This window comes from Ochotona princeps, chromosome 19, assembly GCF_030435755.1.
Source record: "Ochotona princeps isolate mOchPri1 chromosome 19, mOchPri1.hap1, whole genome shotgun sequence".
Taxonomy (NCBI): domain Eukaryota; kingdom Metazoa; phylum Chordata; class Mammalia; order Lagomorpha; family Ochotonidae; genus Ochotona; species Ochotona princeps.
This window is the reverse complement of record NC_080850.1, coordinates 28,392,371-28,413,385: the sequence shown is the minus strand read 5'-3', so window position 1 is coordinate 28,413,385 and position 21,015 is coordinate 28,392,371. Positions and strand designations below refer to the sequence as shown.

Sequence of the window (21,015 nt, the reverse complement as noted above, 5' to 3'; positions counted from 1 at the left end):
AGGGAAAATGGTGTACAAATTTGCTTTCTACTTTCTTGTTTTTATATTTTTAAAAGATTTATTTATTTATTTTTATTGGAAAGTAAAATATACAGAGAGGAGGAGAGACAGGAAGATCTTCTGTCCACTGATTTACTCCCCAAGTGGCCGTCCTCGACTGCTTTCCCAGGCCACAAGCAGGGAGCTGGATGGATGGGAAGTGGAGCAGCTGGGACATGAACCGTCATGTGCAAGGTGAGGATTTAGCCACTGAGCCATCATGCCGGGCCCTTTCTAAAAGTATCCAAGCAGAGTTCAGTACCACTAGCTCCTAACACCAGGGTGACCGATCCATGATGACTTAAGCATAACAGTGTTTGTCAAAGGTGCAACCAGGGATTGGGGATGAAGAATCCCAGACTGGGGAGGGAAGGGGAAAGAAACCAAGGCACCTCCTGCTCCAGCAGGGAGAAAGCAGGGCTGGATCCCCATGGATGTGAGTAAACTGCTGGGAGTAAACACTGGGAGACTCTTTTGCCTCTCAGGTATTCCTGGCTTTTTGGTAATGCCTGAGATTCCCCCTTCCTTTCTTAAAGTTGCATCATTCCTTAAAAGTAAAAGAACCACGTTTGCCAGATGATGCATCAATTCAGGTTTAAGGCAGGCACCAAGACCCCGTGTTTTGTCAGAAGGCAAGCAAGTGCCAAGGTGGCAGGCGTGGGCCACAACTCGGTTGCTTTCACCTTGCCTCAGGTCAGCACAAGGAGCATCTACAGAGCAAATGATGGCTCCGCCGTGTGGACTCCTGTAAGCCACGAGGGAGGTCTGGACAGAGTTCTGGGCCCTGGCTCTGGATCAGTCCATGCCTGCCTGCTATGGTCATTCGGGGAGTGAAGGAGTGCAGGAAAGCTCAGTTTCTTTCTATCCACATCTCTCTCCTTCTCTGTTTCTCCATAATTCTACAAAACAAACACTAAGGAACAAGAACTGCCACTATGTTTTGAGCCAAATGTTGACTGGAGACTTTATGCCAAACATTTATATTGTCTATACTACCCTTTCTGTAACCAAAGAACCACACCTAAACTTTCTTTTCTTAGAACAGGCTGCAATTATTAAACACAGACAGTAGCTAAAGTGTAGAAGAATGTACTTGACTTTGCTTGTATTAACACAAACAGCAAATGTCAGAGTTTGCTCAGTCTCATTTTCCCAGTCCTGGAGAACACTTGCCTGGTACTTCTCCTGAGATGCATTAAAAATGCCTGTTAATATTGCTGATAACGTCGAATCTAAGATATCTGGCACTTGGTATAAACCACACTAATCCAGCTTTATGCTGTGTTTTTATTTCGTATTTCCCATTCCTGCTAATAAGGATGGGAGGAACTTTGAGTATATATCACACATAATCACTATTTGAACATAAGATATCAAAACGATTAAATTTTTACGTGACCTTTTAATTCCCTGAAACTGTTCATGTGAATTAACAGTTGTTTTCCCTATCATATATAAACTTATTTTCTACAAATGGCATTTCCTGAATCCAGTGTTAAGGCATCTAGTATGCCTAACAGGAACACAAATTTTTTAAAGAGATGCAAGATGTAGCTTGGACTGTGAGCAATGCTTTACCTCACAGGCAATCCCACCCTCCAGAGAGCTCTCGAACTGTGTCTCCTAATTTTGAGTCTGTGCTATTTTCTTTTAAAAGAAAGTATCCCAGTGAGTTGCCACTTCATTCTGAGTCTTTAAATAAAATATTCCTCTTTGCTTCCCCAACACACGTTCTCTTTTGTTGCGAGTCAAGAAAATGACTAAGATGTAGATCTATTATGAAGTGTGTGAGACAGGTTTGCAAGAATAAAAGCAGTTACATTCCTACTCCTTCCTTTTTAACTTATAGCATCTAAGGTTCAGGTGAATCAACCATTAACTGAGTACCTACCAGGAAGATTAAGTGACTTGAATAAGATTGCGAAAATAAGTGATAGACCTGGAATTTAAACCTCAGTCTCTAAGTTCCAAGCTTTTTCCTTCTGATCACAATACTTCCTTCCCACCCCAGCAGGGTGTATCATCTATTAGTCGCTGAACATTGAAGGATCAAAATTTCAGACACACCCGATTCCCATAATCACTGTGGCAAATTGCATTTAAAAACAATAACAATAACAAAAACAAAACAACAAAAAAACCCTCTCCAATTTGTCACGGCTTAAGGATTTACCTTTGCAGATACTCCACAGCCTGCATCCGGAGCCTGTGATTAGCTTTGATCACTAGAAGGTGCTGGAACAGAGCTGTTTCTGATCCATGCCTCAAGACTTCTCTGTGCAGATTATTATGGAACTCTTCTGCCACAGAAAAGCTCAGGATAGCCTGCTAGATTATGAGTCCTGCTGTCACTCTTCATGGCTATAGCAAACCAGCTGCCTGAGAAAGGCACTCTGAATGAACTCACAGGAGATCTGGGAGAGTCTGGTCAGATCAGCAGAACTGCCTAGATGACCTGCAGACTAAGGAGAAATATTTTTAGAGCCACTGACTTTGGGAGTGGTTTGTTATAAATACTAACAGATATAACTATCAAACAAAAGGTTGTTTTTGAAAGACTGAACCTAACATGGAAAAGCTTACTTAACAAATTACCTAATATCAACAAATTCTTAATTATTTGACTTAAAATCTTGTGTCCCTACCACTCACGTGGGAGAGCCAGATGTCATTCTGGGATCCTGGCTCAGCCAAGCAACTGGGGTAGCAAGTATCTGGGCATTGTGGGCAGCAGATGGAGGACTCCCCTCTTTGTTTCTGGTCACTTTGCCTTTCAAATAAGTGAATCCATAAAAATTATTAAAAAGAGGCTAAAGTCTTCAAGATTTACCTCAAAATGAATTACATAAAAGCCACTTAAGATTTTATTTTTATTCAAAAGACAGAGTTACAGAAATAGACAAATCCTCCATCTACTGGTTCACTCCCCAAATGGCCACAATGGTTGGAACTGAGCCAATTCTAAGCCAAGAGTCTCCTTTAGGTCTCCCACAAAGGTACAGGGGCCCATGGACTTGAGTCCGCCTCCACTGCTTTCCCAGGTCATAAGCAGGGAACCGGATCCAAAGTGGAGCAGTCGAGACACAACTCAGCAGCCACATGGGAAGCCAGCACTGCAGGTGGAAGCTTAGCCTCAAGTCATGGCACCAGCCCCTGAAAACTACTTTTTAAAGAGGTAGAGTCTTGGAGTTACAATATCCTAAGAGTCCATAAAGAGATCTATTTTATCCAAACCTTAAATTCCTGAGAAGTACAAAGAGTTGATGACTAGTGCCAAGCAGAGAAACTTGTATAGGCAGGTGGGTGTGGTAGAGTAGCGAAAAGAGCCAGAGAAGAAGCACATATCGTAGCAAAACATCCATCACATTTGCAGTTTTCAGTTCCTCTTGAAACTTACAGCCAACACATTAGTCTGATAATGGTACCTGAGGTTAAAGTCTCCATTTCCCAACTACTACTACTTAATATGAAAATTAAGATCATAATGAAGGCAGTTTGAAAGTTATCAATTAATGGCAGAAGTTTGTGAATAGTGTAGAATGGCAAATTGAACAGTTATTAGGTAGAAACTTTCGACATGAAGCAGCTGTCTGATCTTAAACAAGGTCACTAAAAATAGCTAATATTTCCCGAGTGCTCTGTAAGTGCCAGATATTGGGCTGTGCAGTTTACACGTGTAATCTTACCATACCCATTTTAAAAGTGAAGAAACTGAGTTTACAGGGTAAATTTGCTCAAGGTCAGAAAGTTGCTAAACACTCGAATTTGTACCCAGGGCATCTGCCTGCAAAGAACTAACTAACCCTTACCCACAACATCACTAATTGTGCTGTGCCTTCACTCACCTACTCACAGAGGACTGGTCATAAAGCCTAGCTCAAGTCAGAATTCTAAGATTCTGTGACAGTGACAGGATACTGGGTTATATATTGGGTGCAATCCCCAGAAAGACAGGTACCTTCCCCTACAAGCAAAATCCCGGGGGCAGGTGCTAACCCTAAAACCTCATCCATCCCTTTGCCTCTACATGTAGATACAGAAAAAGTGAGGCTAATTTGGGAACTAAGCCTAACAGCCCCTAACAACTCACTCTAGTTTGTCACCTCCCAGGAAAAGTCTGGCTGCCACTGAACTTTCTTTTCAGTTCCTGGCGGATTAGCCACTGAAAAAATGTTAAAGGATGGATAAATATTCCACAGCCTCTCCTGGAAACAGCATGAAATTTCCAACAAATGTTTTAAATGTAACACTGATTGGCCAGAAGCCCCATAAAGGCAGACACAACACTGGTCTTGTTCAGAGCCCTGTCTTTTGCAGACTGAATTGTGCCTCACATATAGCAACTGCTCAATACAAATGCCACTCTTCTGCTCAATTCTTACAATCTCAATTTTCCTAAAGACAGCAACATATATGCATTGAAGTTCAAGCCATTTGCCTCCTCTTTTCTGTGGTTCTAACACCCAACCTACACTGAGCTCCTCAAGTGCTAGATGTCACACCAAAAACATGCTTAGTAAACTTCAGGAGACTGGAGCTATTTGAAGTGATACATTTTAGCAACAGTATTAATTCAGCGTGTATGGGGTACCTACTACATGCTAATTACTGAGCTATGTATAAAGAATCATGGGGTCAGCAGTGGCCACAGGATGATGGAGAGGGTGCTGTGAGCTGGGCTACAAAAAAAATGCAAATGTACAAAATAAGTGACACTAAAGTGGACTGGAAGGATAAACAGTGTAAAGAGCAGAGAGAAAAAAAACTGTATCCAAAATTCCAACAGTCCTCAAGCTGTGCCTTATGGCACACTGCCACCTTATGATAACTTCAGGGCTGCTGGCAAGGGATTCATCAGGAATGACAATTTATGTATTGAACTGTAAAGAAATGAACTAAAAACAATATCAGGTGAGATTGTGTAAGAAGTACTTAGAAAGTAGCTGTTAATTTAAATCCACATTCCCATGATCAGAAACCCTCTAACAGAGGATGCATGCTAAGAAACAAAGTTATAGAGACCAGCCCTGGCACAGTGCCCCTGGGAACGCCAGTTTACATCCAAGCTGCTGCATTTCCAGGCCTGCTTCCTGCTATTCTGCCTGTGAAGGCAGTGGAAGATGGCCCAGGTGCTTGGGCCCCTGCACTCGAGCAGCTCCAGGCTTCAGCCTGACCCCGCCCCACTGGTTGGGGTCTTTGGGGGAGTGAGCCAGAGGATGGAAGATCTCATATGATTGGTCACTCTGTCTAACTCTGACCTTCAAAAAAAAAAAAAAGAAAGAAACCTCAAAAAAATAAGGCTGCTATTTGTAGGGATCCTTACCAGAACCAGAATGCACTGAGAAGTATCATAAACAATCGGAACAGAACAGCTCACAACTAAGAGGAGTCAGATTCACACCTGCTCATCTGGAAGAATATTCTGAATTACGAGGTTAAAAAAAAACAAGCAAGCTGTAAAGTGGCATCACTGCATCTCATTCTTATTTAATACAACGCAGAATGTCTATCCCCTTTCTATGATTACAGAGAAATGTGTAAGGCTAAAGCAGGCAGGTATGAAGGGATGGGAATGAGCTTATTAATTTCCATGGAATAATTTGACTAAAGAGACGAAACATGTCATTTTTAAAATAAATTTTAAAGATACATTTGCAAAAACAACAACCCATACAGAGCCAATTCAGAGACCACGGCCAGCATGTCCACTTGGCAGTCAGAAATGCCATCTTGGTTAAGACAGGTTTGAGTGGCATGAAATCGTAGGAACCCCGGCCCTCCGAGGCTGCGGGAGAGCTCCTGCCGCTGCCTGCCACGTGTCCTAGGCTGGTTCTGGGGCTGCCACAGACAGAATGGGAACCACTGTGCAGACATTTTCTGGTCAGATAATGCTGAAAGCAGTGTTCTAGCAAGATCCACCAGGCAGTGGTCTGCAGAATGGATTAAGAAGGGAAATGGAAATCAGAAGACTACCACTAGGAGTAGTAAGAGTTTGAACCTGGGTGTGTCCAGTGTTTTCCTGTTGTTCCAGCTTCTCGGGGAAGAAACTGAATTCCCTCCTGCTTCCAGCCTTTGCGCCTTACTCCTAGCCTGGTCTCAGGACTCCGCCTGTCTGCTTAATATGGTCAATTTGAAACTCATGTATTTTTTTTTTTCCCTTCTCTGTAACATTACTAGCTAACGCTGTTCAGTGTAAGGCTTCACTAACTCGCCTGACTTGGGCACCCACACGCATGTAGGAGACTGTTCTCTCGCGTCCATCCCAGTGGACACCAACAGCACCAGCTGCTCCCTCCCCGCCCCAGTCGGAGAGGCTCCAGCTCTTCCTTCTCCATCTTTGGCCCTTCCTGGATGCCTTCCAGGGCCCATCCTTGGTGATCCACCTTTTTCCCCCTAAACACTGAAGAGGTAAATTACTTAATGACCTCATCTGCTTTTTCAACTTCGGCTAATACCTTCTTGTCTTTCATTTTTCCCTTCTCTGTGCCATATCAGGTTGGCCTTTCCTGTAACTCACAGAAGAGATTTTAAATGTATCGCTGCTGCCTCTCGGGGTGATGTTCACTGCTGCTGGACATTGTCCTTTCCTAAGGAAGAAAGCACATACTTGGAAGAATAATGCATTTCCCATCCTCTTGGCTTGTATGTTATGTTTTGATCACTCATATTCAGCAAGTACTTACTGAAGTCTTCCTGTGTGCTACACTCTTCTAAATGCAGGGATATCAGAGCAAGGCTTACAGTGTGGCAGGTGAGCACAGCAACTATCAGACTGATACCAAAGGGAAGGCAACAGTGTGTCAATGTTGCCAATGTTTCAAAGCAGTCAGAGATAATCTCTTTTAGAGCTGATATGGAAATGTACATGAAACGAAGGTAGATCATGTGGTTGGACTGGAAACAACAGTCCAGGCAAAACTCCTTCAGGTTTGGGCTCACACACCTAGGAAACCTAGAAAAAGGAACCTGCACTCCTAGACCGTAAAGAGATAAACAATCAGAAACAGAAGTCATACACCCCAGGGGCACAGCCCATCTCTGGCGGACGGCATGTGTTCTGGATGACCGCCTGTACAACCCACTGTCCTCTTCCACTTCACTCTACTGCTGGCCATCCTCAGCCATCAACTCATTCTGCATCTTTAATCTTCAGCTATGCCTTCCCAGGAGGAAGTCTGATATCCTATAAACATATGTACTTGAAAAGCACACAGGAGAGGGTGCAATGATATGAAGGTCAGCCAGCAGACTGTTCTGAGGCTGGGGTCTTTTATCTCCCCATCATCTCCAGATGTCAAGTGTCAAGCTCAACATCTGCCTGGTGCTCCAAGTGCAAATGGAAGGGCCTTTGCATCACCCAGTTAACCTCCCATCCCACCCATCTTAGGAATTCCATTCCTAGAATGTGTCTTTGTAGTTCTTCCAGTGTTAACAGAACAATGCGGCTGAAACGCGTCTACAGTTCTCAGTGTTTGTACTGAAATGCTTAGGCATTAGTCACTGGAAATGAACTTAAAAATTCTGTTTGTGTTCTCTGACGGGTTTCTAAGTTTTCCCTGTAACTTTATCATTTATTCTCACTTTTGTCTGTGATGCCGCTAAAGCACTCTACATATCTGGCAAATGACACTATCCATAAAGAAGTCACTCATTCCTAATATACCAAATTAAAAGTTACTGCTAGCATTTCCTTTAAAAGCATCTTATCCCGAGATTCTATTAGAAATCCAGAATCTAATGACTGTACTAACAGCAGCCCTCAGTGTCTGTTTAATTCTAAAGAAACACTTGCTACTTATCCAAAAAAAAAAAAAAAAAAAAAAAAAAAAACCCTAAAAAACCTCTTAATCTCCTAGCAGAACGTCAATAAAACAGAATTCAAAACCAAAGTGAGCAGTAAAGCCTATCTGTCCTGCTAAGGTGGTTCTTTCTGGAACCCGTACCCAGTGAACACGCAGAAATCGTTTGGGCATGAGGGGGAAAAAAAGCATTTTAGAAAATGGGTTCTTTTTAGTCCACACGCAATAAACCTAAAAGTTACACAACTAAATTATCTCCAGGACTTTCCACACTAACAGAACAGTTACAAGGACCTACTTTTGGTCCCCCTAGATACAGCTTCGTGATTTCAAAGGATGGAGTCCAATCAAGTTTCTTAAAAAAAAAAAAAAAAGAAAGAAAAAAAAAAGCCTAAGTTTAGAAATTAAATATTCTTAATTTTTAAAAGAACTCTGAGATTTTCATGTCAGGTTCTTTAATAAAAGGTGAAACTAAGAAGCTGGCGTGGTGGTTCAGCAGGCTGGTAATCCTCTATCTTGCAGTGCCAGCATCCCACACGGGATGGGTTCTAGCCCCGGCTTCTGCACTTCTGATCCAGTTCCCTGCTTATGGCACAGGAAAGGAGCTGCACACGGCTCAAGTCCTGGGGCCCCGGGGTCAGTGGCAGATTCCGAAGAAGCAGCTCCTGACTTTGTCTCCAAACATTGCAGCCATTGGAGAGGGAGATCTCTCTCTTCCTTTTCCTCTCTCTCTCATTCCCTCCCTCCCTTCTTCTTTCTGTAAATCTGCCTTTCAAATAAACTAAATGAATAAAGCAAGCCTTAAATGAGAGAGAAACTAGATGAATTCTGTGCTGAACCTCTGACTGTGGTAGCTGGTTCATGGATGTAAATTATCCTGCGTCCTCCCTGCCATGATGTCAGTGCCTGCCTTCCTCCTCTCGGAGCTGCAAGGAGAAGGGAAGCTGCTCTGCAGACTGTTTAGGCATTCACATCAAATGTACTTTGTATTTCCTACTAGCAAAGTCTCAAGTCCAAATTCTCAAGCCAGGTCTATCTTAGCTCAATATTAAATACTTAAGAAAAAACATCAGGCTTACAATAAATAAGCTCTGTCTGTCTGCTGTTTTTTTTTTTCCCCCTAAAAAAAAAAAGGTAACTTAAAGAAAACCAACCACAATTGAAGCACTGAGCATTCACACGGCACGCCGTGGGGAGGCACACGTTCCACACAGGTGTGTTCAAAACGTAAACACTTCCCACAGAAAACCCAACGAGATTCTTTTAAAGACAATTCATGAACACTAATGTGGTAACGTGAAGGAGAATTGAGTTCTGAATTTCAGAAAATAAGTCATCTGCAGGCATACAAGGTATGTGCAAAGCTGAGGAATGTTTCCTAATATTTAGAAACAATTTTTAGAATTTCTAGAAACAGTACATAGAGGCTGACTTGCAGGGTGGCTCTAAAGGCAGTCAAGAACGACAAACCACACGTTGTCTTCGACAGTGAAGGGTCATACAACACTCATTTGGGGTTTCCTGTGTCGCTTTTCTTGTTTAAATCCTCACATTTCATAGTCCTAGCTTGTCCTTAATAAACCAGGCTAAATTCCAGACGACAAATTTCACAATGTTCTAATTAAAGTCTCATCTAATAAAGCTGCCTACAAACTTACATTTTACCTTGGCATGTTTATCCATTTCAACCACCATGTACATGTTTTCTGTACTTAGCTCCATTCTCTCTATATATACACACACACACACACACACACACACACACACACACACATATATATGTGTGTACGTATTTAAACAGTTATTTCACTGAATCTGTCAAGTTTGTTTTCTGAGGCTTTTTTCCAACCACTTGAACAATAAACCTAGTAACTGTACTCAACCGAGTTTCATAATCCTCCCCAAACTTCTGCACTATGGATGAAGTTCAGCACTCAAGATTCCCAGAATCTTTTTTTGCACACAGCTTAACTACAATACACATGAAAAAAAATATCTATGGCCAATAACTTCATTTTGAACAAGTTAAAATTTAAAAACAATGTGCATATTTTCTAAGACTACTTGGCAATACAAAAATCAGAAAAGAGATACACACATCAACCTATGAGGAGACAGCAGAGTCAAAGTCATCACTGTGTTAATTTAGATGAATACCTAACATGCATGTAACAAAATCCACTGAAAAGCTCTACCGAAGGATCTACCCAAAACACCAAACTGAAATGTGAAACTCATGACCCTGGTGCCTGAAGGCTGTAAATGCAACACTTTCACCGAAACAGATTCCTGAGCCTTCAGGAACCAAACGTGACAGACGCTAACGCCAGCTGAAGACACTCTTAGAGCTTGACACTAGGGAGATTCCGCACTAGAAACCAACGTGCAACGTGCTTAGTGAAGGTCAGGTTGAGTCCCATGGACTTTGCAGAGCTTTCAAAATTCCACCTTACATTTTTATAATGCTTTCTCATTTTCAAAGTAAACACACAAACAACAAATCCAGTCAGGCAAAAATACTGGCTGCTTTCACTATTTCTAGAAAATTGTGACCATGGCAGAGCCTGAAGTGATGACGCAGGAGGTAGGGCATGGCGGAGGCTTGCTACTGACTCCCCTTTAGCGCCTTTAAACAGCCGCTGCTGAAAGGAAACCTGATTAGTGATCCATGAGAAATCTCCCACACACCGAATTCCAGCTACATGTGCTCAAATCAGTACCACAGTTTCCTATCTGTTCTTTTCTCTTACACAGTTTAACAGTCTCATATTTATCCACCTGTAAAATTAAGGTAGGTAAAAGCTGCCTCCATCCCTGCACAGATGTTACAGAACCAAATACACCAAAAAACTTTCAGGGTCCATTGCCGTAGCCTAGTGGCTAAAGCCCTCGCCTTGCCTATGCTGGGATTCGTGTCCCGGCAGCCCCATTTCCCATCCAGCTCCCTGCCTGTGGCCTGGGAAAGCAGTCAAGGACTGCCCAAAGCCTTGAGACCCTGCACCTGTGTGGGAGAGTACGGAGGAAGCTCCTGGCTCCTAGCTTCAGATTGGCTCAGCTCTGGCCGTTGCAGCCACTTAAGGAGTGGACCAATAGATAGAAGATCTTTCTGTGAATCTTTAAAAAAGGAAAAAACTTTCACAGAATTAAGTGAGATGAATGCAGTACTGCCACATAACCAGCACTTGATGACTACTGAGAGGGAAAGGTGACAAACTCTATAGGGAAGATACACACTGCATATTTAAAGACTGAAACTAGGCAGGGTAACTTTTACACAACACCTGGCTAGCAGGTGCTTAAGTTAACTATTCCAGAAACTCCAGAAGGGAGAAGCCTAGATGCAACATCTGTCGAGAACCTTAAACAACAACTGAGTTATTCAACCTGGCTGCACACTAAGGAATTCTGTAACCTCGGTCTAAACTCGAATTTCTCAAACGACAAAAAAGAGGGGGGCATTGTATGTCACGTTCCAGGCAAACTCTTGGAAGCCAAGAGCCGGCTCTGGGCTCCCACAGCAATGTTCATATACTACTGTTTACACACCACTTACTGGAGCATTTTTAATCCCTCAAAGCAATACCAAATCTAGGTTCACTCCTTGTCATTTGCCATTGCAATCACTTCCTTTACCAAACTGACAGGTTAAAGGCAAAGTTGTAGAGAAAACGTGCGAATTATCCAAGGTCACAGACCAGCTGAGTCCAGCGTTAGCAGCCAGGTGCCTGGATTTCCCATCCAGGGGTTTTCTACTTGTGTCTACAAGTAAATAATGAAATCAAGTTGTTTGGAAGGGATCTGAGAGCTTAGAAAAAAAAAGTGCCACATTCTATAGTCTCAGGGGGCCCTTCTGCAATCACAAAAGAAAACATTACAATAACAGCAGCACAAAGTGAAGTAGCACCTGTAACCTGGGAAGCTGTACCATTCGGCATGTGACCAGCATAAGGTCCTAACTGAGAGCGCTGCCCGGCCCACACGGAGTGAAACGCGCACTCAACGGGCCATCATTTCACAACAGCTTTCACAACGTGGCTACCAAATATACTTTCCTAATAGCCAGTACTAAATATTATTATGGACAATTATGAAATCAACTAGAATAAAGGGTGTACTTTTTTTTTTACAAAAGGAAAAAATAATAAAAGTTCACATTTATTGCAACAAATTATGTCTTAAACATTGCATGCTTAAATTGAACTCCCAAAATATTAGCTTCAGAAAAAAAAATCAAGATACAATGCAGATACGGACCATGCGTGGTATCATTAAACTTGTGAAATAAGAGGTACTCTGACTAAACTTGCTCCGTTATAGACACTAGCAATATCTTGTTGCAACTTGCTAAAAACAAGCCATTTTAAAGCGTTCAAAGTTAATACGTGAGTTACTCTGGAAATGTGTAAGCACACATCTCCACCAGGGTAAGTTATTAATATTTAAACTGGCCCAGGGATAAAATTATGGGATGACACACTTTAATTCAAAACAATTGGCTTTAAGGATCATACTGCAATATAAACAGCCTGAATCACTGTCTAGCACTTGCAGACATAATTTATTATGCATATTTGCCATTAATTAGGCCCTTAATATCCTAAATATTCCAGCCGAAAAATACATAAACCAAGGTAACCCATCAGCAAGGACGAGGGCAGCGCTCCTCTCGGCGTACGGCTGACGGCAGCGTGAAACAGATAGTGGCGGATCAACACAGAACATCATTTTTGAGTACATTCAGATCATCACAGCTCCCCTTAAGTGAACAGCAGCTTAAAAGTTGGATAAATATACATTTAATCTCAGTTGCTATAAAATAAAACAAGGTTAAGCGTTGATTCTATTCTTTCTCTTTCTTGGTAGTAAAGCACACCCAAAGACAACAACATCCTTGTATAAACAACTAGGATTACAGATGTTCACCTTCAGATTTTTAGCTCAAATGAAAGAAGCCGGATTGTAATGCTGACGGGTACACAAGCACATCCCCAAATGTCTCCCTTGAATTCATAACGTTAGTCAGACTGCTTGCTTCTGGCTTCTTCATGGTGTATTTAAGCTCACCACCATCATGCCTCGCCTCTCGTGCTCCTAGCTTTTCACTCCCCCACCCCACGGAGTTCACAGACTCTAACAGAAGCCCTGCAATTAGACATATCCCTGTCGGCACCACCATCTACAACTGATTTTGTGTTGCCGGAAAATGTTTCCTCTTAATATGTAAAATGACAAAAAATAAATTAAAAAAAAAAACCTTTACGGGCCCAATGCGGTAGCCTAGCAGCTAAAGTCCTCACCTTGAATGTGCCAGGATCCCATGAGGATGCTGGTTCTAATCCCAGCAGCCCCGCTTTCCATCCAGCTCCCTGCTTATGGTCTGGGAAAGCAGTCAAGGAGAGACCAAAGCCTTGGGACCCTGCACCAGTGTAGGAGACTCAGAAGAGTTCCTGGCTCCTGGTTCCCGGCTTCTGATTGGTACAGAACCGGCCGCTGTGGTCGCTTGGGGAGTGAATCATTGGACAGAAGGTATTCCTTTCTGTCTCTCCTCCTGTCTGTATATCTGACTTTGCAATAAAAAGAAAGAAATCCTTTTTAAAATTTTTTTTATTTTAAACATATATTTTTATTGTATTTGTTTTTTTTAAATTAATTACATTGCATTATATGATACATTTTTTTATGCACTGGGATGCCCCCCTCCCCTCCCCACCCCCTCCCCCCACAGTGGATTGCTCCACCTTGTTGCATTTCCATAGTTCAAATTCAGTTAACATTCTTTCATTGGAGGTATTTACCAAGCATAAAGTCCAGCATCTTATTGTCCTGGTAAGTTCAATGGTTTCTTGGTGAGACCAAGAAATAAATAAACAAACAAATAAATAAATAAATAAATCTGAAAAAAAAAAAAACCTTGGGCCTGGCGGCGTGGCCTAGCAGCTAAAGTCCTCGCCTTGAACGCCCCGGGATCCCATATGGGCGCCGGTTCTAATCCCAGCAGCTCCACTTCCCATCCAGCTCCCTGCTTGTGGCCTGGGAAAGCAGTCGAGGACAGCCCAATGCTTTGGGACCCTGCACCCGCGTGGGAGACCCGGAAGAGGTTCCTGGTTCCCGGCTTCGGATCGGCGCAGCACCGCCGTTGCGGCTCACCTGGGGAGTGAATCATCGGATGGAAGATCTTCCTGTCTCTCCTCCTCTCTGTATATCTGACTTTGTAATAAAAATAAATAAATCTTTAAAAAAAAAAACACCTTACATTCATACCATCACACCTTAAACCAGTTTACCATAAAGACCAAAGGGAAAGGCATACTTTATGGATCTTTGCCTTTTTAAAATGTAAATTCCCCACAGGAATATATTTAAAAATACAAACTCAAGAACATGAGAACAGCTGGATCTCTGATGCCATGGAACTAAGAACAGACCCCTTTTCTTCCATCAGGGCCCATTATTAATCTGTTCTCAACTACAGCTTAATTCAGCAAAATATTTCTTGAAAACCTTTCATGTAACAGATTGACCAACATATGTTTTCCAGGATTCAAAAATACAGAAAGGCCCATTAATTTGGCAAGTTAACTATAAATTCTTACTACGAAATTATGAACAGGCTGTTCTCAGAATGTAAGCGCCATTCAGCAGAAGGCCACTTTGCTTCCTTGATTTGCTCTAACTGGTGGGGGCCTAAGGAGAAGGCACTGCTAGGAAGGCAAGTATAAGCATTAGAAAGAAGAACCCTGTTGCCAACCCATGATAACCTAACGTAAATTAACATTTCTTCATGCAATTAGGCTATTTCAATAACCTGCAGGCAAAGCAAATTAACTGTATAAATTAATGCAGGTATCTTTCACACTCTCATTAAAATAAACTCTTCTGATCAAATCTTCAGTAAAATCTCAGAAGGCCCCTGGAGTGATCTCCATGCACATCTTAGTTTCACTATTAACATCACTTTGCACTTAACCTACATTTATGCAAGCTATTTTTCAGGGTAATTCAAAAATATACTGAAGGTAGTCAGGCTAACTAATACCGGCAGCACAAAAACACAAAACCAAAACAGCATTATGAATACAAGACTGTGTTATCAATTAAAAATAAGAGGAAAAGCCAAAGGAAACGTCCCAAGACAGAATTTCAATACATCTGATTACACACTGTTCACACAACTTTAACAGGTTCATCTCTTACTCATCAGAGCTAGTACCAAAATACAGATTTTTAAATAAGAGCCTCATTATAATGCTAGAAAATTAGCAAACATATTCCCTCAAAAGCCAATCTTTGAGATTTAAAAAAAAAAAAAGGTGGGAAGTAAAGAAAGCACCATCTAAAACGTTGGCAAACCATGGTGCAAACAGTATCTCCTTCAGGCCTGCACCCTTTCTGAGCACAGACACAATGTGATGCTAGCAAGGAGGACAGAAGGGGACAGACTGAAGTACTGCACAGATGTGCTAAGTGGCCAGGTGTTTTCGTCTGCTTCCCTCCCAGCAGCTTCACCAGGTTACAATCATTAGAGCCCTACGTTGCACCTAAGACTTGTAAATTCATCCTGCATCATTCTTTCTCTCACTATATGGTCTACTTTCTAACATTAAAACTTCAACATACCCTAATATAGACGCTCTAATTCTAGCTAAATCATTTACTTCTGCCCCTTTTCAGCTTGAAACAATGTCGAAAACCAAGTTATTCAGAAATGTGTCTTCAACAATGTTCCGTGTCTTCAACAGAGTTCTAAGTTCACCTTAACTGTGTTTTTTTCTAAAAGCACTTAGAATGAAGTTTTACTTCAGAATGGATTTCAGTATTAATAAAGCAGCTCTTGTCTTACTGTCGATTATATTAAATCTTAAAAAGAAAACACTTTTCTATGCTCAACGGTGACATTAAATTTTCAATTTGCCGTGATACCTCCATGCTGTGCTGATGTGTCTGAAAGAACTGCCCTCCTCCCCAAACTACAGTGTTTACACATTCTGAGAAAAAGCAATTTCAGACGATACTTTAAAGTCAGATTAGAATTTGTTTTTGTTTTTTTGTTTTTAATTTAGAAGGAATGCAGGTCATTATTGACCTTTAATATTTTTATAGATAAAGTCAGAGTCAGTATTTAACCCAGCTGTGGTCTCTGCACATTGATTAATTTCCTGAACACTCGGGCTCACTGGTCACAGCTGATGTTTGGCAAGAGCCATGTAACACATAGAAGAGAGACAGCCACCAATTTCAGTTGTCACTGTTGCTGTCTGCTAACAATAGATCAATTCAAAGAGGCCAAGAAAAGAAACATTGTTTCCATTTTCCTGGTTGAAGCTGTGTTCTTGGTCATCACTGTTTCCAGTGCTACACTAGTTCTATAAAATGTACAATTTGAAAACATTATTACATGACCAGGTATAAAGTATTAATCCTTTCTGCTAGGACAATAGTCTACAGATTATAAGTCCAAACTACATACTGCAACACAACCAAGCATTTCACTGGATATTAAAGACCTTCTGAAGAGCCGTGTCATCAGGGCTTGCACAACTCCTCGCGTGGGAACTACCACATGTAAGGGTCCAAGAACACATCAAGACATTCTATACCATGAACGCAAAAAAAATCCAGTGATTTAAGAATTGCCATGTTCACCTATGAGTTATAAATCCTAGATGTGTAAAGCTCACAGTGAACAGGAAGTCTGTTCCATACCTTTTTAGTAAGAAAATGAAAAAACACCATGACGACTGGCCAAAATGCATTTAGAACCCCCAATATTTCCTAAATGTATTACTGTTCTGTGTGCAATGCATGTTTTATGGATCAAGTTCATCAGTTCGTACAAACAGCCCAAACTAATCCTGCCACCAAGCCCATAAATCAACTGCCAAACATCCGAGACCAAAACATTCAAAACGCAGCATGTATTTAAACACCTGAAAGCCAACAGCTTATGCAGTAAATCTCCAATCTCACTGAACAGAAATTTAACCTTCAATTCAGACATCAATAAAAAGTCCTCGTGTTCTTCTAAATAAAGGCGGTTGTATTTTCACACAACAGGTCCTGGGGAGTTTACCTTAAGACACCTGAAGACCCAGGTGGGTGGCAGTGCGCAAGTGTGTGTAAAAACCAAGCGCTCTGTTCATATTAAGATGGACACAAAGAAAACATACTTCATAAAAGAAAGTATTTTAAAAGAGATTTACATAAAATTCTTATTGACCACTTAATGAAACAATGAACACTCCAAACATGTAACAAAAAATACCTTCAGCTGTTATGGAAAAATCACTTTGTTTTCCAAAAATGCCACTTAACTACCCACTGTAATATACACTGTAACATCTTCCTGCATTCACACCCCAGTAGACACAGACTCTAAGCACTTGTCTGCATCCAGGAAGCAAAAGTGAGCATCAAATATTACCAACCCACACCTGCACCTAAATTACAACTTTTTGCTGTTTTTTTTTTTTTAATGTGAGGCAAAATGTCTGTATAGGTACAAAAGAAGGGAGAGAAATTAAATGCTGGCCCAAACTGTGAAGCGTCTATTCTTGGCTGTCAGTCACCCACGTGAGGCAGGAGAAACGCAGACACTTTAAGGCCAACTTCTGATCCGCAGGTACACTTCCTCTTTACCGTGTCTGCTGATTAGTCTAAGTCTCGCTGAGGTCGGGACCCTGCTGGACAAACCCACTAGGTAACACTAGGGTCTGGTACACTGCTCACTAGGCAGCGCTTTTAACAATCTCAGCGCTCCAGTTCCTCAAAGAACTCCCGGGCAGAGCACGGGCTCACAGTTGGCACTTACAGTAATGGTTAACCCTGTAAGCCCAAGCCAACCCTTCACAGACTTGCAAATGCAGTAGCACAACTTCTGATTACGTAAGTCACTTGGGGTCTTTGTAGTTAAGAGCAAAAAAAGCCGTTAAGTGTCCATAGTAAATGACAATGGTTATCAAGTAAAACCTCCAACCGCTGATACAGAACATCACCTCAAAAATAAAATAAAGCCTGCAACCGTTCTGTACAGATAAATCTTGGTTACCAACCACACCTACTTTCAAAAGACTCCTTGAGCTGATTCAAAGAGTCACACAGACAGTACTGGCTTCTGATAGCATCACTAACAAACGGACAGTCTCGCTCTTACCTGGAGTAGCCATTAGAGAAAACGGGCCGACCAGGGAAATTCACAGTCCCCAAGGACGTCAAGCTGTCATCTCCAGACCCTTGGCACCGATTCCAATTCTCTGAAGTCACAGGAATTGGTGGGATGACATTAAAAACGGGCTTCTGCTCCTGCTGCTGAGAAAGCGTTGCTGCGTTCATGTCGTAGTGGTACATCTGCCCTCCAGAGGTGCTCACACCGTGAACAGAGATGGCCGACACTTTATTACCAATTGTATTTGCCCCAGAAAAACTCGCTTGGCAGTAAACTGGGCCCAGTTTCTCCTGCTTAATTACCCCAGGGGTGCAGAGTTCAATGAAATCTTCTTTTTCTGTTTTCACTTGGGGCAGTGGCATGCTGCTGGAGTTTGATAAAATCGGATCTCCATTATCCTTAATTTCAGGTTTCGTGTCCGGAAAAATGAGAGGCTTGCAGTCCTCATTGGAGTTTCCTTCCAAAAGGAAGGCAGCGTCTTCTCCAGCCAGGGGAGAAAGCAAACAGTTCTCGTCCTCCAACAGGTCTGACTTCCAAGGACTCTCACTGGTGTTTTTCCCCGGGGACCCAGCAAACTCCAAATCCTGCAAAATGTCAAAGGCGCTTTGCTCCACCGGGTGCAACTTCACACCCCCGCCGCTGGTGCCGGCCTGGCCCTTCGGAGCTGGCCGTTCTGAAGAAACCTCGGGGCGCGCTCTGGGAAACTCCTCTGGCAAGGCGGCGGACGCTGCACTGCGGGCGTTCTCCGGGACAGCGGCCGACCTACTGAGGTTCGCGATGCTTTCCTCCAGGAGCCGAAGATCGCTCTCCCCCGAGCAAAGGCCGGTTTGACCCTGCTGTGGGAATGCCAGGTCACTGCCCATCCCTTTTGCTTCTGTCTCGCCCATATACAGCCCCATCGAGAGTGAAACTGCCCTGGACAGGTCTGGCTGCTGGGCATTGCCTGCTGAGCCTTTCGGAAAATCCACCAAAAGTCTCTGCTGCTTGGAGTCCGGCTGAGCAGCCGCAGCAGCCAGCGAGGAAGATGCGGACACCTTCACAGTAGCTCCTCCCCTGAGGGTTTTATAGAAGCCCATCACATTTCCTCGCTCCGGACCCAGCATGCTACTGCGGGCTTCATCTCTACTGGGGGAAGTTAAGGATCCCTTGGGGTCCATCAAGTGAATATTAGCTACAAAACACAAAAGGGATGGGGAGGGAGACACATGATAAGCTAGACAGTTCCATCATCTCTGGGATCCTATTAATAAGAGGCAGCTGGGTAACCCAACCTTTAAGTTAACTCCCACATTCCGTGTTACCAGTTTCTACCCCGGGGAACAACAAGCTGAGGCTCCTGCTCTCATTCAGTGATCCCATTTAAAGCCACAACGCAGTCCACCTGGATAGCTGACAAAATTCATATCAAACTAAGAAAACTTGGCTCTCTAGCCGGTCACTCATAGAAAGTTGTTCACCACAGGCATTATAATCCATCACATCTGATTATTCTAAAGGTTCAAGTTGATGTCTAAGTATTTAATTTTTAAACACTGCAATCATTAAAATTTCTGCCTCTTTTCAATCAAGGCTGTTTGCTCTTGTGAGCAGCAATACACCCAACATTTGGTAGACACCACAGGCGAATTCTCTACCCCATAATTACCCCCATTCTCCTATCAGCTGCTCACACGTTCCAACCCTTTCAGTACAACCCAACTGGTGCACCATGCACATTTTATTTGAAAAATAAACAACCCTTGTGTGCTTTATCGTCTTCAGGCTGGCAAAAGGCTCCTGTTTTTAAATGCGTATTTCTGACTTGCTGTATATGATAGTGCCTACCTCCATATCTTAAATATGCAAAACGAAGGAAGTTGTATATAGGCCAACTGACACCAAAGACTTAAAAAAGCACAAGAGTACTGTGTTGTAGATTCCCAGGGCACTTTAGATTATTTAAGTAGAGTTACCTGATCCTTACAACTCATTAACATCCACATTAAACCTCTGCAATTAAAAAAAAATGTGTAAGACCCTCAGTATGAACCACAATTACGTCTCAAGATTTTGCCTTCTCCAATACTTAAGTACTAACAGAAAGTCGCATACCTGCGAAATCACACGCGAATCCAGGTAACAAAGGGCCCGAGCTAACTTTCCCTGCCGTCTAACCCCGAGCCTGTCCCGCACCTGGTTAGGCTGGCAGCGGGTTGTTAACGCTCAGAGGAGATCAAAGGCTGCCAAGCAGACGTCTGGGACTGCAGTGCCCAAACCCGCTCAATCAAAGAAACTTCTCCCGCACGCGGACACCCGGCAGCGGCTCCAACATCAGCGCCCTAACAGCAGGGTGGGGACCCACACAGCCCCGGAAAGCCACGGCTTCCCCGGCCGCCCGGCCGCCGTGGTTATCTGGTAACCATCTCCAAAACACCAGGTATCAAATGGAGCCCCATGGATATCCATGCTGCCTTTTATTTTTATTTCTTTGACGGCTGCCTTCCAACCCTAAACCAAAACGGTATCTCACCAAGTGAAACGCTCCCTCCGGGGAGACACGAACACAACCCCTACCCCCGCGTCAACTGCTAGTAGCCCCAGTCACACCCCCGGCCTCCAGGCGAAGCCCGCCGAGAGGTCTCCCCGGCTTCTCACCCGGGGCTGTAAGCCCCCAACGCCAAACCACCGCTCAGCTACGAAAGAACGCACTCAGCGCTGCCCGGCGCGGTGGACCTTTCTCCGAAGGGACACCAGGACAGCGCGACGCGTGCAGACCTGTTGCGGGCGCCCCGACACGCCCACTCGCCCCGATCCCGCCAGCCAAGCCGGAGTCTTCCGGGCTGCGGGCGCGCTCGCTCTCTCCCCCGCGCGCTCAGCTCCGCTCAACCCCACAGAGCCCCGCACAGCCCCGCACAGCCCTGCAAGCCGGCCGCGACAGACGCTGCGCACCCGCGCCCAGGAGGAAACCTGCGGAAACCCACACGCGGCTCGGGGCTCACCTTCAAAACAAACACACCGGCTGAAGGGGCGGCCCCC

At 43.3% G+C, this 21,015-nt stretch overlaps 1 protein-coding gene across 8 annotated transcripts in view; it reads right to left on the bottom strand.

Annotated features, from left to right (window-relative positions):
• Window positions 1-21,015, bottom strand: part of NR3C1 (nuclear receptor subfamily 3 group C member 1) — a 133,173-nt gene that overhangs the window by 56,717 nt on the left and 55,441 nt on the right. For all 8 annotated transcript variants that reach the window (XM_058677912.1, XM_058677908.1, XM_058677909.1 and 5 more), the window contains exon 2: window positions 17,989-19,171. In XM_058677912.1, the coding sequence (XP_058533895.1) occupies window positions 17,989-19,157 (1,169 nt within the window). In that variant the 5' untranslated portion in view covers window positions 19,158-19,171. The remainder of the gene's footprint in view (window positions 1-17,988; window positions 19,172-21,015) is intronic.